The 25401-nt window shown below is 38.5% G+C and overlaps 3 protein-coding genes across 3 annotated transcripts; 1 reads left to right on the top strand and 2 right to left on the bottom strand.

The window, feature by feature from the left end:
* Positions 1-3694: 3694 nt before the first annotated feature.
* Positions 3695-5719, top strand: LOC121756861 (DNA damage-repair/toleration protein DRT100-like). Its single transcript, XM_042152272.1, has one exon. The coding sequence runs from the start codon at positions 3776-3778 to the stop codon at positions 5522-5524; it is 1749 nt and encodes a 582-aa protein (XP_042008206.1). The 5' UTR covers positions 3695-3775; the 3' UTR covers positions 5525-5719.
* A 96-nt stretch (positions 5720-5815) lies between these two features.
* LOC121756862 (high mobility group B protein 7-like) lies at positions 5816-7514 on the bottom strand. Its single transcript, XM_042152273.1, has 8 exons — positions 7286-7514; positions 7107-7189; positions 6921-6972; positions 6737-6826; positions 6584-6641; positions 6436-6480; positions 6272-6349; positions 5816-6187 (listed from the first exon to the last, which is right to left on the bottom strand). Exons 1-8 carry the CDS (start codon positions 7390-7392, stop codon positions 5984-5986), a joined length of 717 nt encoding a protein of 238 aa, XP_042008207.1. The 5' UTR covers positions 7393-7514; the 3' UTR covers positions 5816-5983.
* Positions 7515-8835: 1321 nt separating this feature from the next.
* LOC121758188 (probable protein arginine N-methyltransferase 6) lies at positions 8836-17682 on the bottom strand. The gene is made up of 13 exons (XM_042153612.1): positions 17324-17682; positions 16034-16099; positions 15650-15718; positions 14987-15022; positions 13449-13514; positions 12715-12783; positions 12465-12542; positions 12057-12135; positions 11177-11271; positions 10077-10161; positions 9590-9798; positions 9151-9269; positions 8836-9076 (listed from the first exon to the last, which is right to left on the bottom strand). The coding sequence occupies exons 1-13, from the start codon at positions 17615-17617 to the stop codon at positions 9034-9036; spliced, it is 1308 nt and encodes a 435-aa protein (XP_042009546.1). The 5' UTR covers positions 17618-17682; the 3' UTR covers positions 8836-9033.
* Between the last annotated feature and the right edge of the window lie 7719 nt (positions 17683-25401).

Genomic DNA, 25401 nt, shown 5'->3' with positions numbered 1-25401 from the left:
GAAGGATGGTAGTCCATCATCTCAGCTTCCCCAGATATCTACAGACCATCTTCAACCATCTTTGAAATTGTGAACAAACCCGGTCGTCCTGTCATGTCTTGCCCACTTAGAAAGTGACATATTTTTTGAAGCGTCTCCACCTACAATTTTCAAAGTTAATTACATTTCATCATATGAATTTAAATAATTAATAGTTGTTTCAATTTACCCCGTAGCTATGAGAGGATGCCGTTTCATGGAAGCCCTCTTGAGCATGCACGCCAGGTTTTGTTAAGCACACCACGGTTATCCGGCGAAGCCAATCCATATACTCATCAGTTGCAATAGGCTCAGTTGAGTACTCCACATCAGTCAACACCATGTTGTGCCTATTGTCCCAATCCTGTATATGATTGGCGTGGTACTCAACCCAATTCCGGCCAGATTTGCCACGACGATCCTGTTTCACAAAATCAGTTCCGTGGAACCGGTTGACAAGCGGGATATACGGTTGGACAATCCCAAATTGTCGCAACACTCGCTATGGCAAGTGTGGCTCAATCAGATTCCAGCAAATAAGGGTTGTGATCGACGTCCATATAGGACGACCGTCAACACAAACATCCGGCAGGTTTCGCATGACATAAGGCATCCAAATAAACTACATATGAAACAAATTTAGTCAAAACAAATTCAATCAAAACAGGAAACAAAAAATAAATTAGGTTACGTAAATTACTTGGTTGGCGTGAATTCTGGAGAACTGATCTCTGAAATTTTCAATGCAATGCTCGGATGCTTTTACATATGATGTCGGACTAGTCCATCTAAAAAAATTAAATTATGAGCGAATAACACGGAAATTAATAAAAATTATGCTTAAAAAAGTAATTAGTGAACAACTTAAGCGACTGTACATGGTACGTAGTCTATAGGCACGGGATTTAGCATATGCGGTCTAATATTTGGGATTCTCTCCCAAGCCCACAATTGTAACAAAGTAAGAGCTCCCCCGACATCGGTCCTCCTAGCAAGGGCAGCTTCACATAGATTGTGGTACAAGCAAGCAAGAGTTGCACCACCCCAGCTGTAGCTAGCACATCGTTCTACATCCATGAAAAATTGCAAGTAGAAGAATGGAATTTTATTTCCGGATGCGTTCGGGATCTTCAGACCACCAAGTAACAGCAGACAATAAACACGAGCACGTTGAACATATATGTACTGGTCGTGTTAATCACTCAACTCAATCCTCAGTTGATTTGATAAGATTGTCTGCTTCCAAACCATTTCTTTCAAATCAACTGCATCTGGAATAAAGTCAAGATAATTCAGAGAAATTTGCTTCCAATAGTTGACATCCTTAGTGGGGATGTAACCCGTCAAAGCATCACCGTCAACTTTGAGGCCCCATAAGACCTCCACGTCTTCTAATGTCACTGTCGCTTCACCGACTGGAAAGTGAAACGTGTGAGTCTCTGGCCTCCATCGTTCAATCAATGCGGTGATAAGATGGTGGTCAATGTCTTTTGGTTGACCACACCTCAATATCCCGCCGAACCTCATCTCGTCTATTACTACCAAAACACGAGGATGTATGGGAACATCCCAAATGATTCCTTCGTATCTTCTGCAGCGTACGTCTTCTGATGGAACTTCTGCCCACATATTATTAGAGACGTGTTGTCTCTGAAGATATAATACGGAAGGGTCCTCAGGACCACATAAGAGTCTTCGACGAGAACTTGAAGATGATGTCATAGTTCACATACACAACATTCACAATTCAAATTAAACAATTCACAAACCTAAATAATTTCAATACTTGGATACTATTTAAGTCAATATCACAAAATGGAACACCAATATCAAATAATGTAACACCTAAACCCAAATAATGCAACACCACTTTAAAACTCATATAAACCAAATCAAGTTGCCCAAATTTTAAGCTAGAACAACACTAGGGTGTAAGTTTTTAATCAAATTTATACCCTAACTAAAGACCAATATATCAACTATTAATCAACTATAATGTCATTCAAACAAGCCAATATGCTAAATAATAATTCAACACAATATTTCAACTCAATTCACAACCCATTACAAACCCTAACTACTATCCAACAATTACTCTAATAATGTAAAAGATAAGCATACTAACCGAAAAGTATACGAAAATAGGGAAGAATAGCACCGATTGATGGAGGGAGGGCGAAATCACGGAGAAGAGGGCGAAATCGTGACGAAGAGGCGGTGCTTTGGATAAAATCACGAGGTGTGTGGTGTGAGTTTCGCGATTTGGGGGAGGAGAGGCTGATATATTATTCTGTCTAAACACGCCAGCCTTGTTGGCGTTTTTAAAATGAAACATGCCACCGTCGCTGGCGTATCTTCTTTAAACACGCCAATCTTGTTGGCGTTTCTAATTTGCTAAACACGCCAACACGAATGGCGTTTTTTATTTAAACACGCCAACCAAGTGGGCGTGTTACACTTTAAGCTGTATTTGTATAAAATCAGTCGAAATTGTAAAACGCCGACCGTGCTGGCGTTTTTACTTAATAAAACGCCAACGAGGGTGGCGTTTTTCCCATAGAATGAAGAAATAACAAAGTGGATACATTTTCGTTATTCTAGTTGTATACTCCCCCACGGATCCGATTTTCTCCTAAATTGAAGCACGAATGAAAAAAAATTATGACTTATGTAACCTTCAAACTTTTGTACTAATATGAAACAAATGTGAAACATTTTATATGAGTTATGTATTTATCCCGCAAAATTAACAAACTCAAGTATAGATGACAAAATTATGTAGGCGTATGTACAAATTGTAATCACTTTAAATATAACTCAACAAGCACCAGTGGTCTAGTGGTAGAATGGTATCCTGCCACGTTAGGTTCGATTCCCAGCTGGTGTATATAATTTGTGTGTTGCGGTGACGAGTCATCTGCGCCATCAGCAAGAAAATACTATAATAAAAATAAAAAGAACAAAAGAAAAAAAATCAAAATTTATCCCAACCGCATATTACACTATTTGAATTAAAATTTGATCATCCCATATTAAATTTTCATATTACTATATCTCAAATTTAGGTTTTCTCACCCTATCAGTTTTATTAAAGCATTGACACAGAAAATATATGAAGTAGTACTACTAAATTTCAGTGACTGGTAATTAGCAAAAAATATTAGACATTAATATAATTAATTTTGAAAAAAGTGAGTACTAAAGTAAAATGAGCAGTATATTCAAATACTTTCTTATTCATTATAAATAGCCATATCAATTTGTTTATAGTAAAAATCATGAATATTCGTAGCAGCTAGCATCGAACAAATCACATACATGTGCAATAGTCTTAGCAACACACAATATTTTAAATCTTAAAAGATTCTTGTAGGATTATGAGAAGTAGAGAAATTATGGAAAGTTGCAATAGATAGAAAAATAGTGATGGAGTTGAATTAAGTTAGACTTGGAAGAAATTTGAATGGGAATTGCGCTCCAACGTTACAAAGCAGTTCACAATACTCGTGAACAGCTCGCTCTACTACCACATCCAAACGCTCTAAAATTTTACATGTGATCCACTTCAATTTCACTACCAAGATTACAATTTTTACCACAATTTTAATATTTCACCCCCACTATAAATATGGGAGTGTTTCTTTTTCTGTCAAACCACATCATTTCATTTCATTTTCCCACTTCCTTTCCCAACAGATTTTTCCTACTACACTTATTTGCAACATAAAAAATTCCAAAAAATCCAGCTTTCAAGAAAATGCAGTTTGTGATGTGGCTTGTACTTGTGCCGATGATGCTGACATTCTTGAAATCAGCTTCTTCACAATCAGGAATCCCAGGTTGCTCACCTGCAGACAGAGCTGCTCTTCTTGGATTCAAGGCCAGCATTGTCAAGGACACCACCGGCTTCCTGTCCACGTGGACTGGCGATGACTGCTGCAGCGGCGGCTGGGAGGGCGTGGAGTGTGGCGAGGGCGGGAGAGTCAACAGATTGATGCTGCAGAGCCATGGTGGTGGTGTGTTGATGAAGGGAGTTCTCTCTCCCTCTCTCGGCACCTTGCATTTCCTGGAGATCATGGTGATCAGCGGCATGAGACGGATTGCTGGGAAGATTCCTGAGAGCTTCTCCGGTCTCACACTCCTCACTCAACTGGTTCTTGATGACAACTCACTGCAAGGAACCATCCCTTCCAGTTTAGGCAAGTTGAGGAATCTTCAGATACTGTCCTTGAGTGGTAACCGTTTTAACGGCCAGATTTCACCTGCATTGGGGAATTTGAGGAATCTCCTGCAGCTGAATCTGGCTAAGAATCTGCTCACTGGTCCAATTCCTCAGGCTGTTGGGAATCTCAGAAGCTTGCACTCTCTTGATCTCAGCTTCAACATGTTGTCTGGATCAATACCAGATTCTCTTGGACAGCTGCAAAATCTGACATATCTTGTGCTTACAAGGAACCAGTTCTCTGGGCAGATACCGGTTTCTTTGTGCAGTTTAGTTCGGCTTTCTGAGCTGTCGCTTGATCAGAATCGCCTGGTAGGAAGGATTCCTGCACAAATTAGGGATATGAAATCAGTTTCTGTGTTGAGACTGGGCTTTAACAAGCTCACTGGTCAAATCCCAGGATCCATTTCTGAGCTGCACAGCTTGTGGAACCTTAACTTGTCGAGAAATCTGCTGACTGGATCTTTGCCTGATGCAGCGTTTGCAAAGGGGCTCCCTTCGATTCTGTCTATCGATCTTTCCTACAACGATCTTGATTTAGGGGCGGTTCCTAGTTGGATCAGAAACAGGCAGCTCTCTGATGTCCATCTAGCAGGCTGTAAGCTACGTGGAGTGCTGCCAAACTTCACCAAGCCGGACTCCCTGGCCACATTGGACCTATCTGATAACTATTTCACGACTGGGATTTCGAGTTTCTTGGCAAGCATGGCTAGTTTGCGGACTGCAAAGATCTCCAACAACTTGATCAAGGCTGATGTCTCCACAGTGAGGTTACCTGGTCAGATTTCGTCTCTTGATCTCCATTCAAACCTCCTCTTTGGCTCTCTTTTGAGGATACCAAGCAGATACATGGAGGTCGTGGAGGTGTCCAACAACCAGATCTCTGGCAGGATTCCTGAATTCGTGGTGGGGATGAAATTGAAGGTGCTGAACCTGGCAAGCAACAAGATATCAGGTCATATTCCAGATTCAGTTTCAAACCTTGCCAAGCTGGAAAAATTCGATATTTCAAGAAACCTGATAACGGGCACAATCCCAGCTAGTCTAGGATCATTTGTGCGGCTGCATTGGTTAGATCTGTCGAGAAACGAGCTTACTGGAAGAATCCCGGACAGTTTGCTAGGAGTCAAGGCGCTGAGGCATGCAAGCTTCAGGGCAAACAGATTGTGTGGGAAGATCCCACAAGGAAAGCCATTGAACATATTCCCACCAGTTGCATATGCTCACAACTTGTGCTTGTGTGGAAAACCATTGCCGCCTTGCAAGAGAAAAATGGGCCAGTGATATGCTGAGTCTCTGTGCTCATTATCCCATGAGCTCAAGTTAAATTATCTTTTTTTCTTGTGAGTTTAGGTACACATTTTCCTACCTGAATAATTGCAGTAACTTACCATATTCTTCATTCAAAGGACTCCAGCTCAAAGTTAATCCAGTTTTCACATTAACCAACTTTCTACAAATAAAGATCAAATTATGACTTACCATTTTCTTCATTCAAAATTGATACACTGGAAAGATAAATGATACACAGGCAAAATTAACCAAAAAGCAAAAGTATATCAGTAGAATGGGGCAAAACACCAAATGCACCATTTCCCTTTCACAAAATTTCCTCAAAACAATATCAGCAGTGCACAAGTGAAGGTAGATATACAAGAAGCTTGCTTGAAGCAAATTGAGCATCATAAGGCCTAAAAAGCTATCCTAAATTGCCTATATTTAGCATTCAACTGGCCAGGTGGACTATTCATCATCTTCTATTTCTTCCTCTTTGATCTCTTCATCAGTTATATCATCCTTAATCTCTTTCTCAGATGTCTCCTTTGTTTCATGCTTGACCTCATTTTCAGCTTCATCATCCTTGACCTCATCTTCAGCTGCATCATCCTTTACCTCATCTTCAGCTGTATCATCCTTGACCTCATTTTCAGTTGAGTCATCATCATCCTATATATAAATAAACACCCTCATCAACAATGGCAAACCATATAAACATATCTACCACATAAATAAACCTAACCAAGGACATACATGCTCATTTTCAGCTTCAGTTGCCTTTTGATACTCTGCTTTAAGCTCTGCAGCTCTATCAGTATACACTTTCTTCTCCTATATATCAAGTAGGAAATACAAGTCAGTGAAGAATCTCACATTAGTTCACCACAACACACTAATACTTGTGAATTCTGACTTACACCATCATTCATTGATTTCCACTTCTCACCACCTTCCTTTGCAACCTATAAAACAAACAAAACAAATTCTTATGGAACTCAAATGACTGAAACCAGAATCATGTTTCTCAGATAGTTCACACAGTAATCACGCTCACTACAACATTACCGTGGCAACACTCTTGCAGTCAGGATTAGCCTCCTTGAACGATTTCCTAAAGTCATTCCTACAAATCATTCAAATACTAACATATTAACAACAGCACAAGACCGATTCATTTATACTCATAAAACAGATTCAAGGCAGCTGATCAGTGCATACATGAACAAGAAGAAAGCAGTGGGAGGACGTTTCTTCCCATTTGGATTTTTGGCCTTCTTTGGCTTCGAATCAGTTTGTTTTGTCTTCTTTCTGCATCATTTTAGGTGTTAATTAGCATCTATATCTGTATTCTCAAATCTCATACATAAAACAAAAAGACATAATTATAGCTTTGGAAAATTACTTCTCTGCTGATGCCTTCTTCTTCGTCTCAGCCATTTCCACAACCTGAGACTCTACATAAATAGAGATCGATAAACAGCAATTCACACCACAAAATAAACTTAAAACCAACAGCATAACGCCATAGATTAAATTTTTTGAGCAAAATAACTACAATAGGAAATAAAAATACAGAAATTGGAACTACCTAGATTCATCTTAATCTTAGCATCAAGGCTACAGTTGTGGAAGCTAATCAAAGCCACCGCCACATCCTTGTGGCATTCCTCGCTGCAAAACGATCTCTCGTATCAAAAAGTAGTAGAAAAACAGAATAAAAGCTACAGATTGACTTACAAAAGTAAGATTAACGGAGCAGAAGAGTACCATTTAGTAAAGGCGCTGCCGTCTCTAGCGCGTTTGAGAGAGGCGGATTCAGCCTCCACTCTCTTCCTCTGTCTCGAGGCGTTGGAGGATGCTGCGCCGCCCGCCATTTACAGATCTGTAGTTTCCGAAAAATGAAGGAAAAAATTGAAGGTGAGATTACAGGTTTGGACTTAGACAGACTTAGATGTGTGTATTTATACTCAGTGATAGAAGACGGAGAATCGGGAGGGAAGGCTGCAAAAATTTGTTTAGTTTTCAATTTTAGAGCCAATCTTCAATTTGAGTATTTTTGTGGTTTCGAATTGGCGCCAAATTTTTGTATTTGGGTTGGAAAATGAAAAAATTGATTTCGCGGATCGATGATTTGGGCACTGCCACAGCCGTTGGATATGATTGTAACTATGACTAAATAGTAGTATCCTTTAATTTTCACTACTGCTTCATATAAAAGTATACTTATATACTACTCTTTCCATCATATCCACTTTTTTAGTTTCTCTCGTTCAAAATGTAAATTTGGAAATAAATCTCTTTCTTAAAAATCATTCTCCCCAATAAACCTCATTCACTCCACTAATAATATTTCAATTACTACTATTTTTTCCTATTTTTCTCTTACTTTTTTTAATTATACTTTATTAGTTATGTAGTCGTATTACAATTTATATCATTCAAAAAATGTCTTTTTTATGAGACTGCAATTACAAAGCTATGAGAAAACTACAGATTACGAGCAATAACATTTCTAAAAAATGACACAAGATCTGGATTTAGCAAATTGCGAAAATTCCAAAAGTTTCAAGTAGGGATGTCAATGTAGCCCGCAACCCGTGGGCTGACCCGAATAGCCCGCCAAATTTATAGGGTTAGGGCTGAAAATTTCTAGCCCGATAAAATTAAAACCCGATTAGCCCGCACCCGATTAACCCGCGACCCGTTAGGGCTAGACCCGAAAACCCGATGGGTTGGCCCGAAAACCCGATAAAATTTCTATTATTCTATTTTTTACTCATAATTCGACATTTTATTGATTAATTTTATAATATAGATAACTAAAAAAATAACTTTCAATTTTATATTAAATATACAAATTATATATTGAATTTTTATTAATATAATAATTGATAAATAAATTAAAAACTTCAAATTCACTTAAAAAAATATTTAAATTTCTACAACATGCATTAAAATTTCTCGAAATATCTCAAATATTAGTATTTGATCATGTTTATGATTGAGTTTGACCATATATCTCAAATGTATCATAATTAAATATTTTACATTTTATGAATATAACTAATTTTCATCGTTATTTATTGGATTGATTGCATGTAAATCTTATCGGTAGCAACCCGATTAACCCGCTGGGCTAGCCCGAAACCCGAGCTTTTAGGGTTAGGGTTGAACTTTTACAACCCGAAAAAATTCACAACCCGATTAGCCCGCACCCGATTGACCCGCAACCCGAGTAGGGCCGGCCCGAAACCCGATGGGCCGACCCGATTGACATCCCTAGTTTCAAGTGTTGCTAATGGTACACGAGCTAGCCATTTAAAAAGTCATAAAAGAAAGCACAAGAAGGAGTAAATCTAAAGGTCCCATCTTTAATTGTTGGACACAATACCCTATATATGTTCTCTACCTCTACCATCACGTGCAATATGCACCACAAAGCCGCCTTTCAAACCATCCAACAATCCTCAAATGATGTCAGTTTAGTCAATCAACTCATAAAGACTGGGCCTCAATCATCGCATTACTGATTCTTTCACGAAAGAACGGCCACCAGATCTGCGCGTAGGTGAGAAGCTCATGTTAATATTAAGAAAGAACCATATGGGAAAGAGAGGGGAAGCTTGGCTTACGAGTACTCTAGATGAACATTCATGAACCGGGCATTTTCCAGGCTTTGTGTCAGTGTTACAGAACCTTCAATCACCTGATCTTGCTCCACCTCTATCGGGTCATAGAAGTAGATCAATGTCTGCCAATGTCAAGCATGTTAAATAAGTTCTAGTGCAAGACAACGATGAAGTAGTTAAGTGTGATGATGAAAGAAATAAGTTCTAGGTGATTCGATTTCAAGGAATTTGACAGCGTCAGCCACCAACCTATCCCTGCATATTAATTGCAGATGGGATAGGATAAACCTAGAGAAGGCTCACTTGCTGGCCAACCACAGTGGGTCGAAGGTTGAAATAATACAAGCTGTATATACTGATACTGGTCTCATGATTTGAAAACATAGTATTAGCAGGAGTATGCATGATAGGAGGAGAAAAAAGTGCACGATATATGGGACACCTGTTGCCAATGTGTTGGGGGAGCCTCAGGGGCGGTAGACAGCACAAGCCCTTCACTGGGATTGGCTCGCTTCTTTGTTTTATCAGTTTCCTTAGCTGTATCATCTGGAGCCGCAAGAAGTGCAGGTTGTGCATTGTTGCTCTTGGAAGTGTTTACCGAAGAAGTACCAAACTCCACATCAAACCAGAAAGCAAACCCATGAAATGGTGCTGCAAATGAAGAATAAAATTGAGGCTTTAATAGAAAATACATTACTCGTCTCTACATAGTTATAAAGGTAAACAAAGAATAGTAGTAATTTTATAGGAGTAACTATTTATGTGCTCAGAAAACAAAAAACTTAAAATATCAACCATAAGAAAATGCTCGAACCAATCAAAAGGGTTAGCAACAGAAAAGTATTACTTGCACATGCAGGAGAGTGCATAAACAAATTAACTCAGATGGGATCCAAGAAACAATGGAAGACTGAGAATGAGAATTTTACCCCGCATCATTGATTTAAATGTAAATCTTGTTGAAACAGTCTGTAGCTCCTCAATTGTAAGGGTCGAACAATCAACATGCTTTACCTGTCCCATAATCAAAACAAAGTTGCATAACTTATGGTTACTGATTGGTTAAAGCAATTGGCAGCATACACAATATTTTTGGGAATTTCAGAATGTCACAGTTATAGAAATTCATCAATGCAAATGGTTTCCATAAAATCAGAACGGACAGCAGTGTGTTGCAGATAGATTCTCAATATCAGTGCTCCAGAAAATCAGGGAAATCAGCATATGGTATTATCATTATTTTCTAGTACTCCCTCCGTTCCCTCATAGTTGAGGCAAAACTTTTCGGCACGGAGTTTAAAAAAGTGATGTTGAGTGTGTTAAATAAATAGATAAAAAAGTAAGAGAGATAAAAAAGTAAGAGAGATAAAAAAGTAAGAGAGATAAAAAAAGTAAGAGAGATAAAAAAAAGTAAGAGAGTGAATAAAGTAGAAAGAGTAAAGTAAGAGAGAGTAAAGTAAGAGAGAGTAAAAAGTTACTATATATGGAAATGACTCAACTATGAGGTAACTTCCCGAAATGGAAAAATGACTCAACTATGAGGGAACGGAGGGAGTATATTGTTAGTTGAGTATGTTAGTCCATAGATGGGTTATGGCTATTTTTGTGAACTCATCCATTTGATGTTTCTCCAGATTTCCTTGTTTTTTTATTGTGGTTATTCCTTTCCTTTAAACAAATCATTGTTTGTTGGTTTGAGTCCATTTTTGTTCCCTTTTAAAAACATAATGGGAGAACACAAGATACCCAGGTGATAAGTGGAACATGAAATCTTAGTGATGGCAGTATAGCAGAATCTGAATGCCAGTGAACCATTAACAAGCACTCTTTCATTGGTACAAACTACAAAGCTTTTCGACACGAGCATTTTGATAAGCATAAAGGAGATATAAAACACACTCAGAAAATATCTTCAATAATAACATAAACAACATGGTTGAAGTTTCGTGCAGATGCCATAACACAGAAAATCTCAAAGATAGATACATAGAATAGACAAGACATCAAAGACATGCATTGAACGACTTACCACATGAGGCCATGTCAATACATTTTCACCACTGATCATCTCAACAGACGGTTCTTCAAACGCACACTGCTTTGCTAAAGGCATCATTGCAGACACTACACATAAACATGAACCTTAACTTTTGCACTACAAACTCAAAAGATACATAAAACACACTTAACCATTCAACAACTTAAAGTGGACAACACATTCATGAATATGATCTTTGTTTTCGCATCAGAATTAATATAATAAACCTATAGAATGTTTATGTAACTCAAAACAAAATTCAGAAGGTCCGTCTAATTATAAGGCATCATTTGTAAAAATAGATTCCCCTTAGCAATGTGCCCTCAGCTTGCTTAGCCCTTACAAACTAAACTGATTGACTAGAAGGTCACAATTCATATTGTTTTGGAGGAAACCCTAGATTGCTGAAGACGTGTGACTGTGTGAGAATATGGGATCAAGAGTTGATGCAAGCTCATTGGTTAATATATCTAGTTTGCATAACCTGGTTTGATCTGGTGATGCACTGAATTTCTTCTGAATAGTTCACATGAAAATGAGTCTAGTCATGAAGTAATATTTTAATATAATTTCAATTAAGAACAGAACTACTACTATATTTCATGCAATTGGTAGAACCGTCACATTTGCAATCTGATGTTCTACCATATTAACAGATGACTGTGACTTCAATTATGAATTAGTTTTGAATTGGAACGACAGTTTGTGTAGTAAAGAAGAACTATATCTATAGTTCTATACATGTACATCAAATTACATTTGTATGACATTATACAAAGGGAGCACCTTAAGCATACCAAGAAAGTTATCTTAGCCTAGCAAATGCAGCAAATAACTAAATGTTTCGAAAAAAGAATTCAAAAGCACTCACTGTCAATTCCATAGACATTGCGCCAAAAATCAACACTTTCACTATATCGTTCTGGATAAGAGACAGGGGCCATGTACAACTGCAAATGTTCAAAAGACAACATTATACCCACTAATCCAGTGAATGTAAGCATAAGAAATCCCCACTAACTGTAAAATGCCTAAGATGATATTGATGCACATCACAATGTGATTGTGTAGTACACTATATCAATAGAAAGTTCTTGCATACATATATCAATTCATGGTAACAAATACAATAGCAATAAAATAAAACAAGTATAACAATAAATTAAGCAGAAGCTATAGCCGAAATCCAATCATATTCCATGCCATATTCCATCAATGGACCACATGCAGTTTGGGTAGCAACTAGCAAGAGAAGGGATAGGAAGAAGTAAAGTTATACCGTGGCGTATGATGGAAGGATAAGACCTCCAGGTTTCAACCATCGGTCTCTGGCAGTAATAACACTCCCCAGCATGCTCTGATGGTAGCGCAAAGCATATACCATGTTAGTCCAAAGTTTACAGTTTACACAAGTAATAGCTGAAGACTTAAATTTAAAATTGAAATTCATATCAATTGACATGTCTCGACTCTCAAGACAGTGCAATTATACGATTTAACCCAGAAAAAACTGGCAGATGTCATATCACCTCATAAAGAAGCATGTAGCCCATCCATTCAGAAACAATTACATCAACTTTCTCATCGATCTCGACATCCTGTAGTTGACAGCACAATGTAAATGCTCCTACCAACAATACATAATAATAAAAAGAAAAATTTTGAAATTCAAGGACATGATATGGTCACACTAAGAATTTATCAATTTATGGATCAATTTGGACAATTACCTACAAGGATCTAAGGATTATGAAACATATTGGCCTTTGGTGTTGATAAACATGGAATACAGAAAATTTTTGTATCACGTGATAATGTATCCACCCATACCAAGTACACAAAGTCGCAAAAGCTATTTATTCTGAACATTCAAGTCAATATCCTCATGCTAAGACCTTGTTACTTACTCCCTCCATCCCGCTTTAGGAGTCCCGGTTGAGTCGGGCACATGTTTTAAGAAAGTGTTTGAGTGTGTAATAAATAAATGTTGTAGTGGATGTTGGGACCCACTTTTAACATTTTTTTAACTTACTTTGTAGGCATTTTTTATTAGTTTATCCCAACTGGGACTCCTAAAGTGGGACGCCCGAAATATATCAACCAGGACTCCTAAAGCGGGACGGAAGGAGTATTAATTACCTCCTGGTATCACTTTCAGCTGGAGATATGTTCAAGTTATCTATTAGTACAAAATTTATGTAGTTTGATTCAGCTGTTATGAACACTAAGAACAAGATATAGCATACTTTAGTAAATAGCCTACCTCAACTCGTCCATGCAATACAATAACTGTGTCAGACAAGTTGTTAGCCTTGATTACTTCATTTGCCTGGAATGAAGTTTCAATAGTTATCATCAATCAGAACCACATGGAAACATTTAAATGAAGAATAGAATAAGCTTAAGTAAGCTTCACAACATGTCAGGAGCCTTTTTTGTAAAAATGAAAAGGTGTCATTGATGATTGATATGCATATACTTTGTTCCCCAAATCATAAAAAGCCAAAGGTCTATTTCGATGGATGCTATTCTACTTTCAGTTTAGTACTCCATCTATTATCCACATTATAAGCCATCATCAACAGCCTTTCCTCTTTTAAAGCCATCATTGTCAAAGTATATGCATTTCAAATTCTCCCAGCACACTGCTGGGATTTTCTGAATTCCAATATCCAAATTCTGCCCTCAATAGCAGGCAGTATGCCAAAATCTCATTGGGCGAAGACCAACCAAGCATATCTATATAGCACCAGATTATCATCAGTCATCACATAATGTTTCTGCTTTCTATTCGACACCCTTTCTCCTTTAACAGCTATATTCTGCAAACAATGGTATTTCAGTGTTCACCCAGCGCAGCTGTACAAAAAATTAGCTTCTGTATAGTCTTCCCTTGAAGATTGAGGGGAAAACAAATTTTCAAAGGTTGAATTCCTATAAATATAATCTGCATATATCCTTGAACAATCAATGTAATTACAATTGAGTTGTGGTCATCATTAGACAAGTTTCATTAGGTTAGTTAACTAATTTATAAGCTTATGGCTGCATCAAATAAAATTTTATTACAAGGCTTGATTTAAGAATGTATCTTGATTAATTGTCAGTTATATCCATTTTCTCATACAAAACTCTTTAAGAATAATCATACTTGACTTATCTAGTGTGGCAATGTATAAGGATTAAGGACATGAAACACAGGAAGCAATTGCATCACACCTTAGACCTATAAATCATTTTCTTTTTTAACCCTGCAATGGTGCAGGAACACCAAGAAGCATGCCATTTTTCAAGAGATGTCTGACATGTTCATTTATAAGGTTGAGTGGTTTAAACTCATTATTGGTTGGTAGTTAACCCTATTTCTGGTCTATTTGTTGCACAAAGCTAAATTTGGCTGGTCTTTAATAATAAGCTATAGATTTCGTTAATAAAAAATAGAACTAAGATTTTATTAAAAGATATGATACTTTATTGAAAGCATTCAAAGAAGTATGAAACGATACAAAGGACCCATCCTATCTTTAACATTCAACTCCAGTCTCAAGTTTCTTCAAACAGAAAGGGTCTAATATATAGATCTGAAGTTCTAGTTAGGATGGAAGAAGTTGAAAATTATGACTGTCCGAGTTCTGCACGTAATGCTTTCATTATTAAATAGTCCCGTAACAAGAAGGGATCTTTGCATGAAAATCACAGATTTGTAAAAGAATAACACAGTATTCAACAATACAATTTGATTGAGCATGTCTCAACAAGTATAAACTATAAATCAACAATCAACTATTAAGACAAAAGCACCTGAATTGCGATATTACTGGCATCAACTGCATACACCTGGAAGCAAACATGAAGAAGATATTACAGTCAAAATCTACTCAGAAAACGGAATCTCGGACAAAATACCATTCCTAGTATAGCGATCTAAGGAACACTTACCGATACCCAATTTCCAAGTAAATTGAAAGTGCAAAAAGTTAAAAATAAAAAACTAATTGAAGTGAATTAGTTTGAGCCCCTATCTCAGAAATATTTGGCATGTATTTCAAGGTTAACAACTGGAGTATGATTTATGAAGCTTGTCCATCTCATGGATCATTGCCGCTTTGAAACAAAAAGATGCTTGCATGGAATACTGAGTACAATTGTCTGATAAACATGTGTTAATTTTGCAGAACACAAATACAATATGAGAAGTATATAAAGCACTACAAGTGGCATTATAGACGTTCATTTTTATAAATCCATGCTAAATGTCCAGGGTTCTATTAGAGCATTTAAAAATCATACACTGGATTTAATCTACATATATGAATATCTGGGCTCGTAGAAAAAGCATAGTACATGATCACAACTTGAAGGTCGCAGTTCTTTCCAGCAGAATACCCATATATATGACAAAATAACATTTTTCGGTAAGATCCAGTGTCTTGACAGGGTCAGTAAATAGTAAGAGGATCATACCCGCTTTGCTCCAGCCTGGGCACAAAATATAGAGAGAATTCCGGTGCCACAACCAACATCAAGAACAACCTGAAGTACAAGAACCACCATTCAAGTTGAGAATATTTATAATTCAGCAATTAAATACCAGGAGTTGATAACTTTAGCCAGTATATCATTTAAGAGGGAACATAGAAATTAGTTCAAGGAGACATTATACACTTCGTCTCTTTTTCTCCATCAACACATATATCACTAAATTTTTAACTAGCAACTGTATAACAGGCATTTTCATTAATCAGAACGAAGCAGATACCAGCAGTGATGTGTCAATATCAGGATTAAAACCTGTCACAGACAATTTAATGATCAAAACACTTTATTGGCCACCAATCAAATGCTCACTTTTCCTGCAATTTGATCTTGATGCTGAAATATTGCATTTTTGTATGTATCAGTACGTGTACGGTCCTGCAAGATAAGATAGATATGTTCATATAGGCTCAACTTAAATATCTGCATAACTGTATTGACTATTTGACCGATGAAATCAGAGACATTAGATGCTAACAAGGTTTAAGGTGGACAAGAAAAATGATTGAAAAACTTCAAAGTACCATATGAGAAATTCCAACACCAGATAGACCCAAAATTTTCACCATAAGAATATGAATATAGACCGCAAAAAGCAAGGAGAAAACCCTCTGAATACGATAGTTTTTGTCTGACGATTAAGTTGCCAAAAATCTCTTCAGTTTTTTATTTATTCAAAGTATTTCTAAAAAGTAAAACCCTTGAGCTTTCAGCAGCATCTCTCATCTTCTCACCGAGCCTATGAACTAGTCAAAGTGAAACTGGTCTGGGCTTTTTCATTGATTAGATAAACGCTTCTATTGTTGAAGGTAGAGGACAGGTACTTATAGTGGTACATCATTGGGGTAATATACTGATAACTATCCTGCACATAATTTCCCTCCTTTCCTCATTTTTAGAGAGTTATAAGCAGAAGAAAGAACTCAATGGTCAAGGCTAAAAACTAAGTTAGCAAAACAAGAGCTTAAGAGTTCCACATCAACAACAAAAATGATGGTTATAATACCAGCACATATAAGTTCAAAACCAGTATTAGGACTCACACTTAGCTTATCTACTAATTAAGATTATGTGCGGAAAAGGAGCTTAGAATTGGACTTAAATTCAGTAGGCTATCAGGCCCAGAGATCTAGGCTTCCAAAGTACCTAAATGAATGGAGAATCAAATCATATACGGCCGTTGTGTGCGTGTGCCAATGTAAATGAACACATAAGATTTCCTTTACCAGTTAGGCTATTGCTTTTGTAGATTAACTAAGACACTAGAGATGGCTGTACTCAGTACGACTATGACATAAAAATGGTGTTCAATCTCGAACACATAACTCCCCAAGTACGTCCATTCTAACAAAATCACAAAAGATATTTCATAAAATAATAAAAGAGCAACAAAATCCTGCACAATGCAGCCTATACCATAGCATGAATGTTTTCATTTGATGCTTTACTTCCTTTTTCACATCTTTCCTTCACATAGTTCAAAAGTTCAAAACCAAACGTTGGCGCAAGGCGCACGTGCATTTGATTACAGTCCAAAGACCAAACGTTAACACCAGGAATCAACAACAGAAACGCAGTATTGATCACACGCAGAAGCCGTACCTTGATCATCTCTTCGTGAATGCCAAGGTGAGCGTAGGAGTTGAAATAGGCGACATCGAAGTCCGTACAAGGGCGAGGAGGCCGCTCTGTATCGTTGTGCTCCTGCAGCTGGGAAACCCTAGGGTCGGAATCGCCGCCGCCTTGGTCATGTTGCCTGCGGCGGGTGCCCCTGCGCGGGCGAGTTCGAGTCAATTGAGCGCCGCCTCCGTGGAGGAAGCCATTGTGGAATGCGGCATCGCCGCCTAGTCCAGCGCCGCCTCCGCTGCCATTGCCGCCGCTCGTGGACTGAAACATTTGGTCGACAGAGTTGAAGAGGGAAATACGAGGGCGTCTTCTCTACAGCCTTTACTTTAAACTACTTCTATTTCAATACGATTGCAAATCACAACTCAAGATAAATATAGTATTTAAGATTAAAAATAAGGATATTAAGAATTTCGATATATTTTTTTCAATAATAGTCCTGTCTATTTTAATGATGGAGTAAAAGTTGCTTACTTTATTTGATCTGAGTTCGATTAAAATTTTTGAATTAAGATTTCCTATTATGTTAATTTTTAATATCCTTTTATAGAGCATTAAAATGATTTTTAGATAAGTAGTAGTAGTATTATTTAATTTTATTTCATCATATTAGCATTTTTAACAATAATCTATTTTCGCTCGAATGGTTTGTAGGGGAACCCTGCCTTCTCTGATCCATTCGACACGGGCAATTTCTTTTCCGTCGATACGCCCTGCAATTTGTACTTGAATTCCTTTTGTATCTACTTTTTCAGTTAATTCAATAGCCTTTTTTCAATCTTAAATTAATTCCGTAAAGATATTCAACGTATTATTAATCGAAATTTAAGAATTTAGATCGGAAACTTGACTTATATAAACGCGGGTATATTGTGACAAAATTTTTAAAATTTTTCTCAAATTATGTGAAATTTTTACTTGATTAAAAAAAATAAATCAATAGCAAAATAAAAAACAATAAAAATTTATCAAATCTCATGATGTAATTCAAGAATCAACGTTTAAAAATAAAGTTGAAGGTCCCAATGGATACTCGAGAATCATCATTTCAATATTAAACTGAAACTCCATATGAATCGAATTAATGAATTCGAGCTAAACAATAATGGCATGTGAGTGGGCCAAAAATTAAAACAAAGCAGGGGGAGGAGGATCCCCTACTGTGCTATTAAACGCACACAATTGTTCTTGAAACGGCATGCAATTAGTTACTACAATTTCATTTAATCCATTTACTTCACTTTTCATGTTATATATTAAGTAATATATATATTTAGTAGTTTCAAAATAGTCCAATAGAAATATTAATTAACAATGTAAAAGTCAATTATGAACTATAACCAAAATAATGATAAGAAGCATATTTATTTCTTGATATACTAAAAAATGCTATTGAATACTTTTTTGTCGGCCATTATTTTGGTTATATTTCAATTTTGATTTTTACGTTGCTGATTAATATTTTTGTAGGCTTATTTTATCATAGTTAATATGCTTTTTTATGGTTATATTCATAGTATCTGATTTTTACATTGTTAATTACTACTGTATAACATTTCTATTGGATTATTTTGTCATGATTAATATTAAGTATTATTGCAGTATCTGTTTCGTTATTCATTTTAATTTTTAAGTCATTTAATAATTGCATTTTTATAGCAATATTAATATAACAAGAAAAGTGCCGTAAATGAATAAAATGAAATTGTAGTACTCCACTAAGTAATTTCATGTCGTTTGTAGTACTCCACTAAGTAATTTCATGTTGTTTTGAATATTTCTATTGGACTATTTTGTCATGATTAATACTACTGAAAACTACTCCTTCCGTCCTTCTTCCGTCCATATGTAGTAAATACGTTTTATTTTGAGCACTCGTTTTAAAAAAATTATAATAAATAGCTAAAGTGTAAAAAAAGTAAAGTAAAAAAGAGAATAATATAGTTAAGAGACTTCTCTATATTATTTTTCTCTTATTTTTCATTTTTTCTATTTTAATTATTTATTATCATTTTTTTTAAAACGAGTGCTCAAAATGAAACGCCACTACTACAGAGGGACGAGTACTAAATATATATATATTACTAATATAACATTAAAAGTGAAGTAAATGGATTAAATGAAATTGTACTAACTAATTGCATGCCGTTTCAAGAACAATTGTGTGCGTTTAATAGCACAGCACAAGTTGCTGTGTTTTCCCCCACAAAGCAGTCTAATTCGTGAAGACCATAAATCCTAAAATTGTGGCTTAATTTTCCTTAATAGTTGATTTGGTATTGCCTATTCAAATAGGATAAGTACATGGTAGGGATTTAGCTTGTTTCCTTATATTTTAAGTTTTCCTTTTATTCTTTTTTCTTTCCGTGGTTAGGTTTTTGTCTATATAATGAACACCTCGTTCTAAACGAAAGTTGGAGAATAATTTATCAATAAAAATTTGAGTTTAAAATTCCTTGTCTCATCTCCTTGAAGCATGGTGCTCGGAGTTTGATTTTCGACTTATCAAACGATTCACCATCCCAATTATGGCATCATTCTACAAATCCACGACCTATCAAACGGTTCACCATCCCTGTTTGTACCGTCATTCATCCATCCTATCAAGTTCTATCGGAGTTATTCAACTCGTTACTACTACACATCCTCGTCGTTGTACATTACCGATGAGGATCACATCAGATCATGTATTCTTGAACCCCACCTTCTCCCTCTAATACTGTTAACCGATACAAGGGGAATTACGGACATGGGGAAGATTACTTCTTTACATTTGTTTTATTCATTGTACAAGAAACTCCTCTTATAGAGGTTGATACATTGGTATACAAGGAATATTTCTAATTTACGCTAATTATGCTATCAATATTCTAAATTGATTCCCCAAATTATCTTAATTGATTTGGTGAAATCTTTCCATTCTAACACTCCCCCTCAAGCTTAGTAGTGGGGTTCACCAATACTTAGCTTGCCCAACGCGTCTTCAAAACTCCTAGTACTGACTGCTTTTGTGAGAATGTCCGCCAACTGATCCTCTGACCTCACAAATGGAAATTCCACGATTCCTTTCTCAATTTTCTCCTTGATGAAGTGTATGTCGACTTCCACGTGTTTGGTTCTGTCGTGCTGCACCGGATTTTCAGCGATGCTTATTGCCGCCTTATTGTCGCAATACAGTTGGCTCTTCTGAGGGTGAAAGCCAATTTCTGTCATCAACCTTCTTAGCCAAAGTAACTCCGTCAATCCACTCTTGATCCCTCTGAACTCTGCCTCCGCACTGGATAGTGCCACCACCTTCTGTTTCTTGCTTCTCCAAGTCACCAAGTTCCCTCCAACGAAGGTGAAGTAGCCGGAGGTGGACCGCCTATCTATTGGGTTACCGGCCCAGTCCGCATCTGTGTATCCACTTATCTCTAGATGTCCTTCCTTCTTGAACAACACTCCATGACCAACGGTTCCTTTCAAGTACTTCACAATTCTCAACGCGGCTTCCATATGATCAGTCTGTGGTGAATGCATGAACTGACTCACAACTCCGACTGCGTAGGCGATATCTGATCTAGTATGGGAGAGATAAATGAGCTTCCCAACTAAACGTTGATACCTATCACGATCTGCCAGCTCAGCATCTTCCACGATCCTCAGCCCATGATTCACCCCAATTGGAGTGTCAGGGGGCTTGCAATCTAACAACCCAGTTTCAGCAAGGATGTCGAGAATATATTTCTTCTGCCTCAAAAATATTCCTCATTTGGATCTCAACACTTCGATCCCTAAGAAGTATTTGAGGTCGCCCAGGTCTTTCATCTCGAATTCCTTAAACAAACTATCTCTCAACTACTTGATTTCTTCTGCATCATTACCAGTACTAATCATATCATCTACGTAAATGATCAGACAAGTTACCTTCCCTTCTTGCCTTTTGATGAACAATGTACGGCCCGAGTGACTCTGGTGGAATCTATACGAAACCATAGCATCAGTGAACCTCCCGAACTATACTCTCGGTGATTGTTTTAACCCATACAAGGTCTTCTTCAAATGGCAGACTTCTCCCTTTCCGAATCCCTGTGTGAAACCCGATGGTGCCTCCATATATACCCTCTTCTTCAATTCTGCATGTAGAAAGGCGTTCGTGACGTCGAACTGGTAAAGCGGCCAGTCTTGATTAGCTGCAATCGAAAGAAGAACTCTTATTGTGTTCATCTTTGCGACTGGCGAAAAGGTCTCTGCGTAGTCCACCCCATATGTCTGAGTATACCCCTTTGCTACCAGTCGTGCTTTATACCTTTCAATGGATCCGGCTGGTCTCCTCTTAATTGTGAACACCCATCTGCAACCAATTGGCCTCACTCCTTCTGGCAACTTACTCTTATCCCACGTCTGATTTCGAGCTAGGGCATCCATTTCCTTCTGCATGGCTGCCCTCCAGTGTTTGTGCCGCATAGCTTCTTCGGCTGAATATGGTATCTCTTCCTCCTCACATAGCGCAGCTTCAAATGCTCGTGCCATCTTCGACAAATGACTGGTGGCACTATTTGCTACAGCATAGAGTGTATTCTTGCCAATCTTTTACGGGGAATACCTTTTTCGTGGAACTCCTCTGTTCGCCCGTGGTGGCAATATGTATCGCCCGGTATCTTCATCAACTGTATTCTCCTCTGTTCTGGAGATGTTGTCGGCAACTCCTTGCGACTCATCTCCCCCTGCCTCATTACTACCAAATCCAGGTGAGTTAGCAGTATCGGAATCGGGGAGAATACTTACATTGGATATCAGGGGAGGATCTTGACCCGGGGCACTGAGTTGGCTGGGCTGTTCCACTGAGACCTGCTCGGTGGTTCCGACAACCTCCTCGGGTGGGTCCGCAGCGAGGTAGCTTGGTAATGGCAACCAACTTAGTGGGTCACTATTTATGCTCTCCCCCTCTCTCCTATCACTCTCCCCCTGACCACTAAGGTGGTGGAAAAAATATTCTGATTCCAAGAAATTGCAATTCATCGTGACATGGATTCGTTTGGTTTTGAGGTCATAGCAACGGTACCCCTTTTGACTCACCCCATACCCCACAAAAACACATTTCACAGCACATGGTGAGAGTTTGGTCCGTTCATGTTTCGGAATATGGACAAAAACTGAGCTTCCAAAAATTCTAGGTCGGAGGGTCAAAGGTTGTGGAACTTTAGCTTGTGTCGAGAGGACTTCCAGAGGGGTTTTAAACTTCAATGTTCGGGTAGGCAAATGGTTTACTAGGTAGGCTGCAGTGGCTAAAGCTTCAGGCCAGAAATGTTTTGGTGTTTGGGATTCAAGGAGCATTGCTCTAGTCATTTCAAGGAGGATACGGTTTTTTCTTTCTGCCACACCGTTCTGTTTCGGTGTGTGAGGACAGGTGGTTTGATGAACAATCCCATTATCCCTACAAAAGGCTTTCATACCCGAGTTGACAAACTCCCCTCCATTGTCAGACCGAAGAGTTTGGATATTTTTTTGGTACTGATTTTGTACAAGTTTACAAAAGTGTATAAAATGAGACACAACTTCGGACTTATGCTTCATAAAATAAACCCATACCATACAAGTGCAATCATCCACAAAAAGTAAGAAATATCGAAATCCTTGACCCCCCACCACTGGTGCGGGTCCCCATATATCATAATGCACCAAAGAAAACAAAGTCTCAACCCGTGTGTTACTTAACTGGTAAGACTGTCTACGGCTTTTGGCCAAGATACAGGTTTCACAATGCAAATTCTGGGAAAAACTGGGAAATAACAAATGTAAATAACTTGCAGAAGGATGACCTAGGCGACGATGCCACAACCAAGCCTCTCGATTTGCAGACCCGTGAGTCAGTAACGCGGTTCCTTTTTGAGCTATCTCGTCGACGTAGTACAACCCATACCCATCCTTCTCAGTGCCACGTCCAATAATCTCCTTCGTCCTGATATCCTGCAATAGATAAAATTTGGGCTGCATTAGTAAGGAACAATTAAGTTCTCGGGTGACATGGCTAATCGACAATAGCTTATGTGATAGAGACGGGACATAGAGACAGTTTGACAATTTTAATGTCGATGATATATTTACTGTCCCGGCTCCTTCAACATTCGACACTTCTCCACTGGCTGTTTGAACGTATGCCTTTCCGGGTTTCATGGGTTCAGTGATGTCGGAGGCATCATAGGTCATTGTATCCGTTACCCCACAATCAAAGATCCACATGTCATTTTTTTCCTCACAAGAAGATACTGGACACGCAGTTGACAAATTTCCGAGTATTTCAAAGCGATTCTTACAAGAAATAAGTTCAACACCATCTCCTTTTTGACAAATTGGGGCATTACTTTTATTTTCGAAAGTATTGGGGTCGAATTGGGAGGTTTGCATAGTTGAGGGATCTGGAGGTAAACCATGGGGTGCAATATATGTGGTTTGAAAACTAGAGGGACTTGATTGCAAAAATGCATCAAGCCCTAATTTCTTACCTCCCGTCTGCGCCGTTTTCTCATTTGCCCGACTTGCCATATTCGCACTTGCGATTCCTCCTCCGGTCATCTCCTCCGTCGGTCGCCGGTCGCCACTGTTGCCTCGGTGTTGCCCCCGACGGCGGCGGGCGTTCGGTCTCCAGCCACCGACATGACTACCCGACCGCCGCCTCTGCCTGGTGCCGGTTGTCCTCCTCTGCTTGGGTTCGGGGGCGGTGGCTGACCGTATTTGGCTTCCCACCACTCCGGGAAACCCACCACTTCGAAGCAGGTCTCCTTGGTGTGTTTCTTCCGGCCACACACCGAACACACCATCTTGGATCTGTCTTCCTCCGTCCGTCGATTCCAGCCATTATCGCCGCCGCCGCTCCTTTGCGATTGGGGCGGTCTACTTTGCACCGCTAGGCCGACACCTACTCCCGGCAGTGTACTTTTCTCCTCGTTGTAGGCCGGTTGGAGGACGCTCATCCGTGCATCCTCCCTCCTTATCGCAGCGTACGCCTCATTGAGAGAGGGAAACAGTTCCATCTTGAAAATTTCCCTCTTTGTATTTTCATACTTGTCGTCTAGGGCAGTGAGTAATTGATACACTCTATCCTCTCTTGTGTACGCTTGTCGTAGATCTCGACATCCTCCTGATACTTCATCGGATTTGGTGACTTTTGGTCAATCGCTAGCCATAGTTCCTGTAATTGTGTCCAAATCTCCTCTAATTTTTCTCCTTTCTGTTTCAGAGTAGTTGCTCGGCGGCGGAGGTCATAGACCTGTATTCTGTCCCGCCGCTGGAGTACGTCACGGCTAGGCTCTTCCACACTTCCCTGGTTGTTGCGTGTTTGGATATTCGGCTTACGATCTTTGGTTCAATGTTTTGAACCAACCACGTGAAGACACAATGATCCGCCTGTTGCCACCGTGCAAAGGCCGGATCTGTCTTCGGTGGAGGAGAAGGATGCCCGGTGAGGTGGGAGATCATTCCCCTGCCACTGATGGCTCTCTCCATCAATACGACCCACAACGAGTAGTTCTCGTTGTTCAGTTTGTAGCCGATGTACAATGGTTTGGTGTCTACCACGATCTCCTGTGGTGGGTTATGTTGTTGGTTGATTGGATCTGCTGTGTTTGACGTGGCAAAACTGTTGCGCAAGAAGTTTGCAAACATCCTTGCAAACTCCTCGGTCTCCTTTCTGTCGGTAACGATTTGTCTGGTTTCATCGGATTATGACACCTTTTTACTGGTTTTTCACAAGTTTTGGTTACAATTGGTCGGGAAAGGTATAGACGATGATGAGATTTCTCTGAGTCACAGGAAGAAATCCCGCTCTGGTACCATGTTAACCGATACAAGGGGAATTACGGACATGGGGAAGATTACTTCTTTACTGTTGTTTTATTCATTGTACAAGAAACTCCTCTTATAGAGGTTGATACATTGGTATACAAGGAATATTTCTAATTTACGTTAATTATGTTATCAATATTCTAAATTGATTCCCCAAATTATCTTAATTGATTTGGTGAAATCTTTCCATTCTAACAAATACTCCCGCTCAATTTAACCAACCCCCTCTC

The sequence above is a fragment of the Salvia splendens genome, chromosome 12 (assembly GCF_004379255.2).
Source record: "Salvia splendens isolate huo1 chromosome 12, SspV2, whole genome shotgun sequence".
Taxonomy (NCBI): domain Eukaryota; kingdom Viridiplantae; phylum Streptophyta; class Magnoliopsida; order Lamiales; family Lamiaceae; genus Salvia; species Salvia splendens.
This window is presented reverse-complemented; position numbering and strand designations above follow the sequence as displayed.

Coding starts and splice junctions, on each gene's coding strand:
- LOC121758188 (XM_042153612.1), bottom strand. CDS start 17,617: ATGTTTCAGTCCACGAGCGGCGGCAATGGCAGCGGAGGCGGCGCTGGA. Junction 12,543..12,714: donor GCTACATGCTTCTTTATGAG/GTGATATGACAT, acceptor CGCTACCATCAG/AGCATGCTGGGGAGTGTTAT. Junction 9,799..10,076: donor ATTTAAATCAATGATGCGGG/GTAAAATTCTCA, acceptor CTTCATTTGCAG/CACCATTTCATGGGTTTGCT.
- LOC121756862 (XM_042152273.1), bottom strand. CDS start 7,392: ATGGCGGGCGGCGCAGCATCCTCCAACGCCTCGAGACAGAGGAAGAGA. Junction 6,973..7,106: donor TAAGATTAAGATGAATCTAG/GTAGTTCCAATT, acceptor CTATTTATGTAG/AGTCTCAGGTTGTGGAAATG. Junction 6,827..6,920: donor AAGAAGGCATCAGCAGAGAA/GTAATTTTCCAA, acceptor AAAATGATGCAG/AAAGAAGACAAAACAAACTG.
- LOC121756861 (XM_042152272.1), top strand. CDS start 3,776: ATGCAGTTTGTGATGTGGCTTGTACTTGTGCCGATGATGCTGACATTC.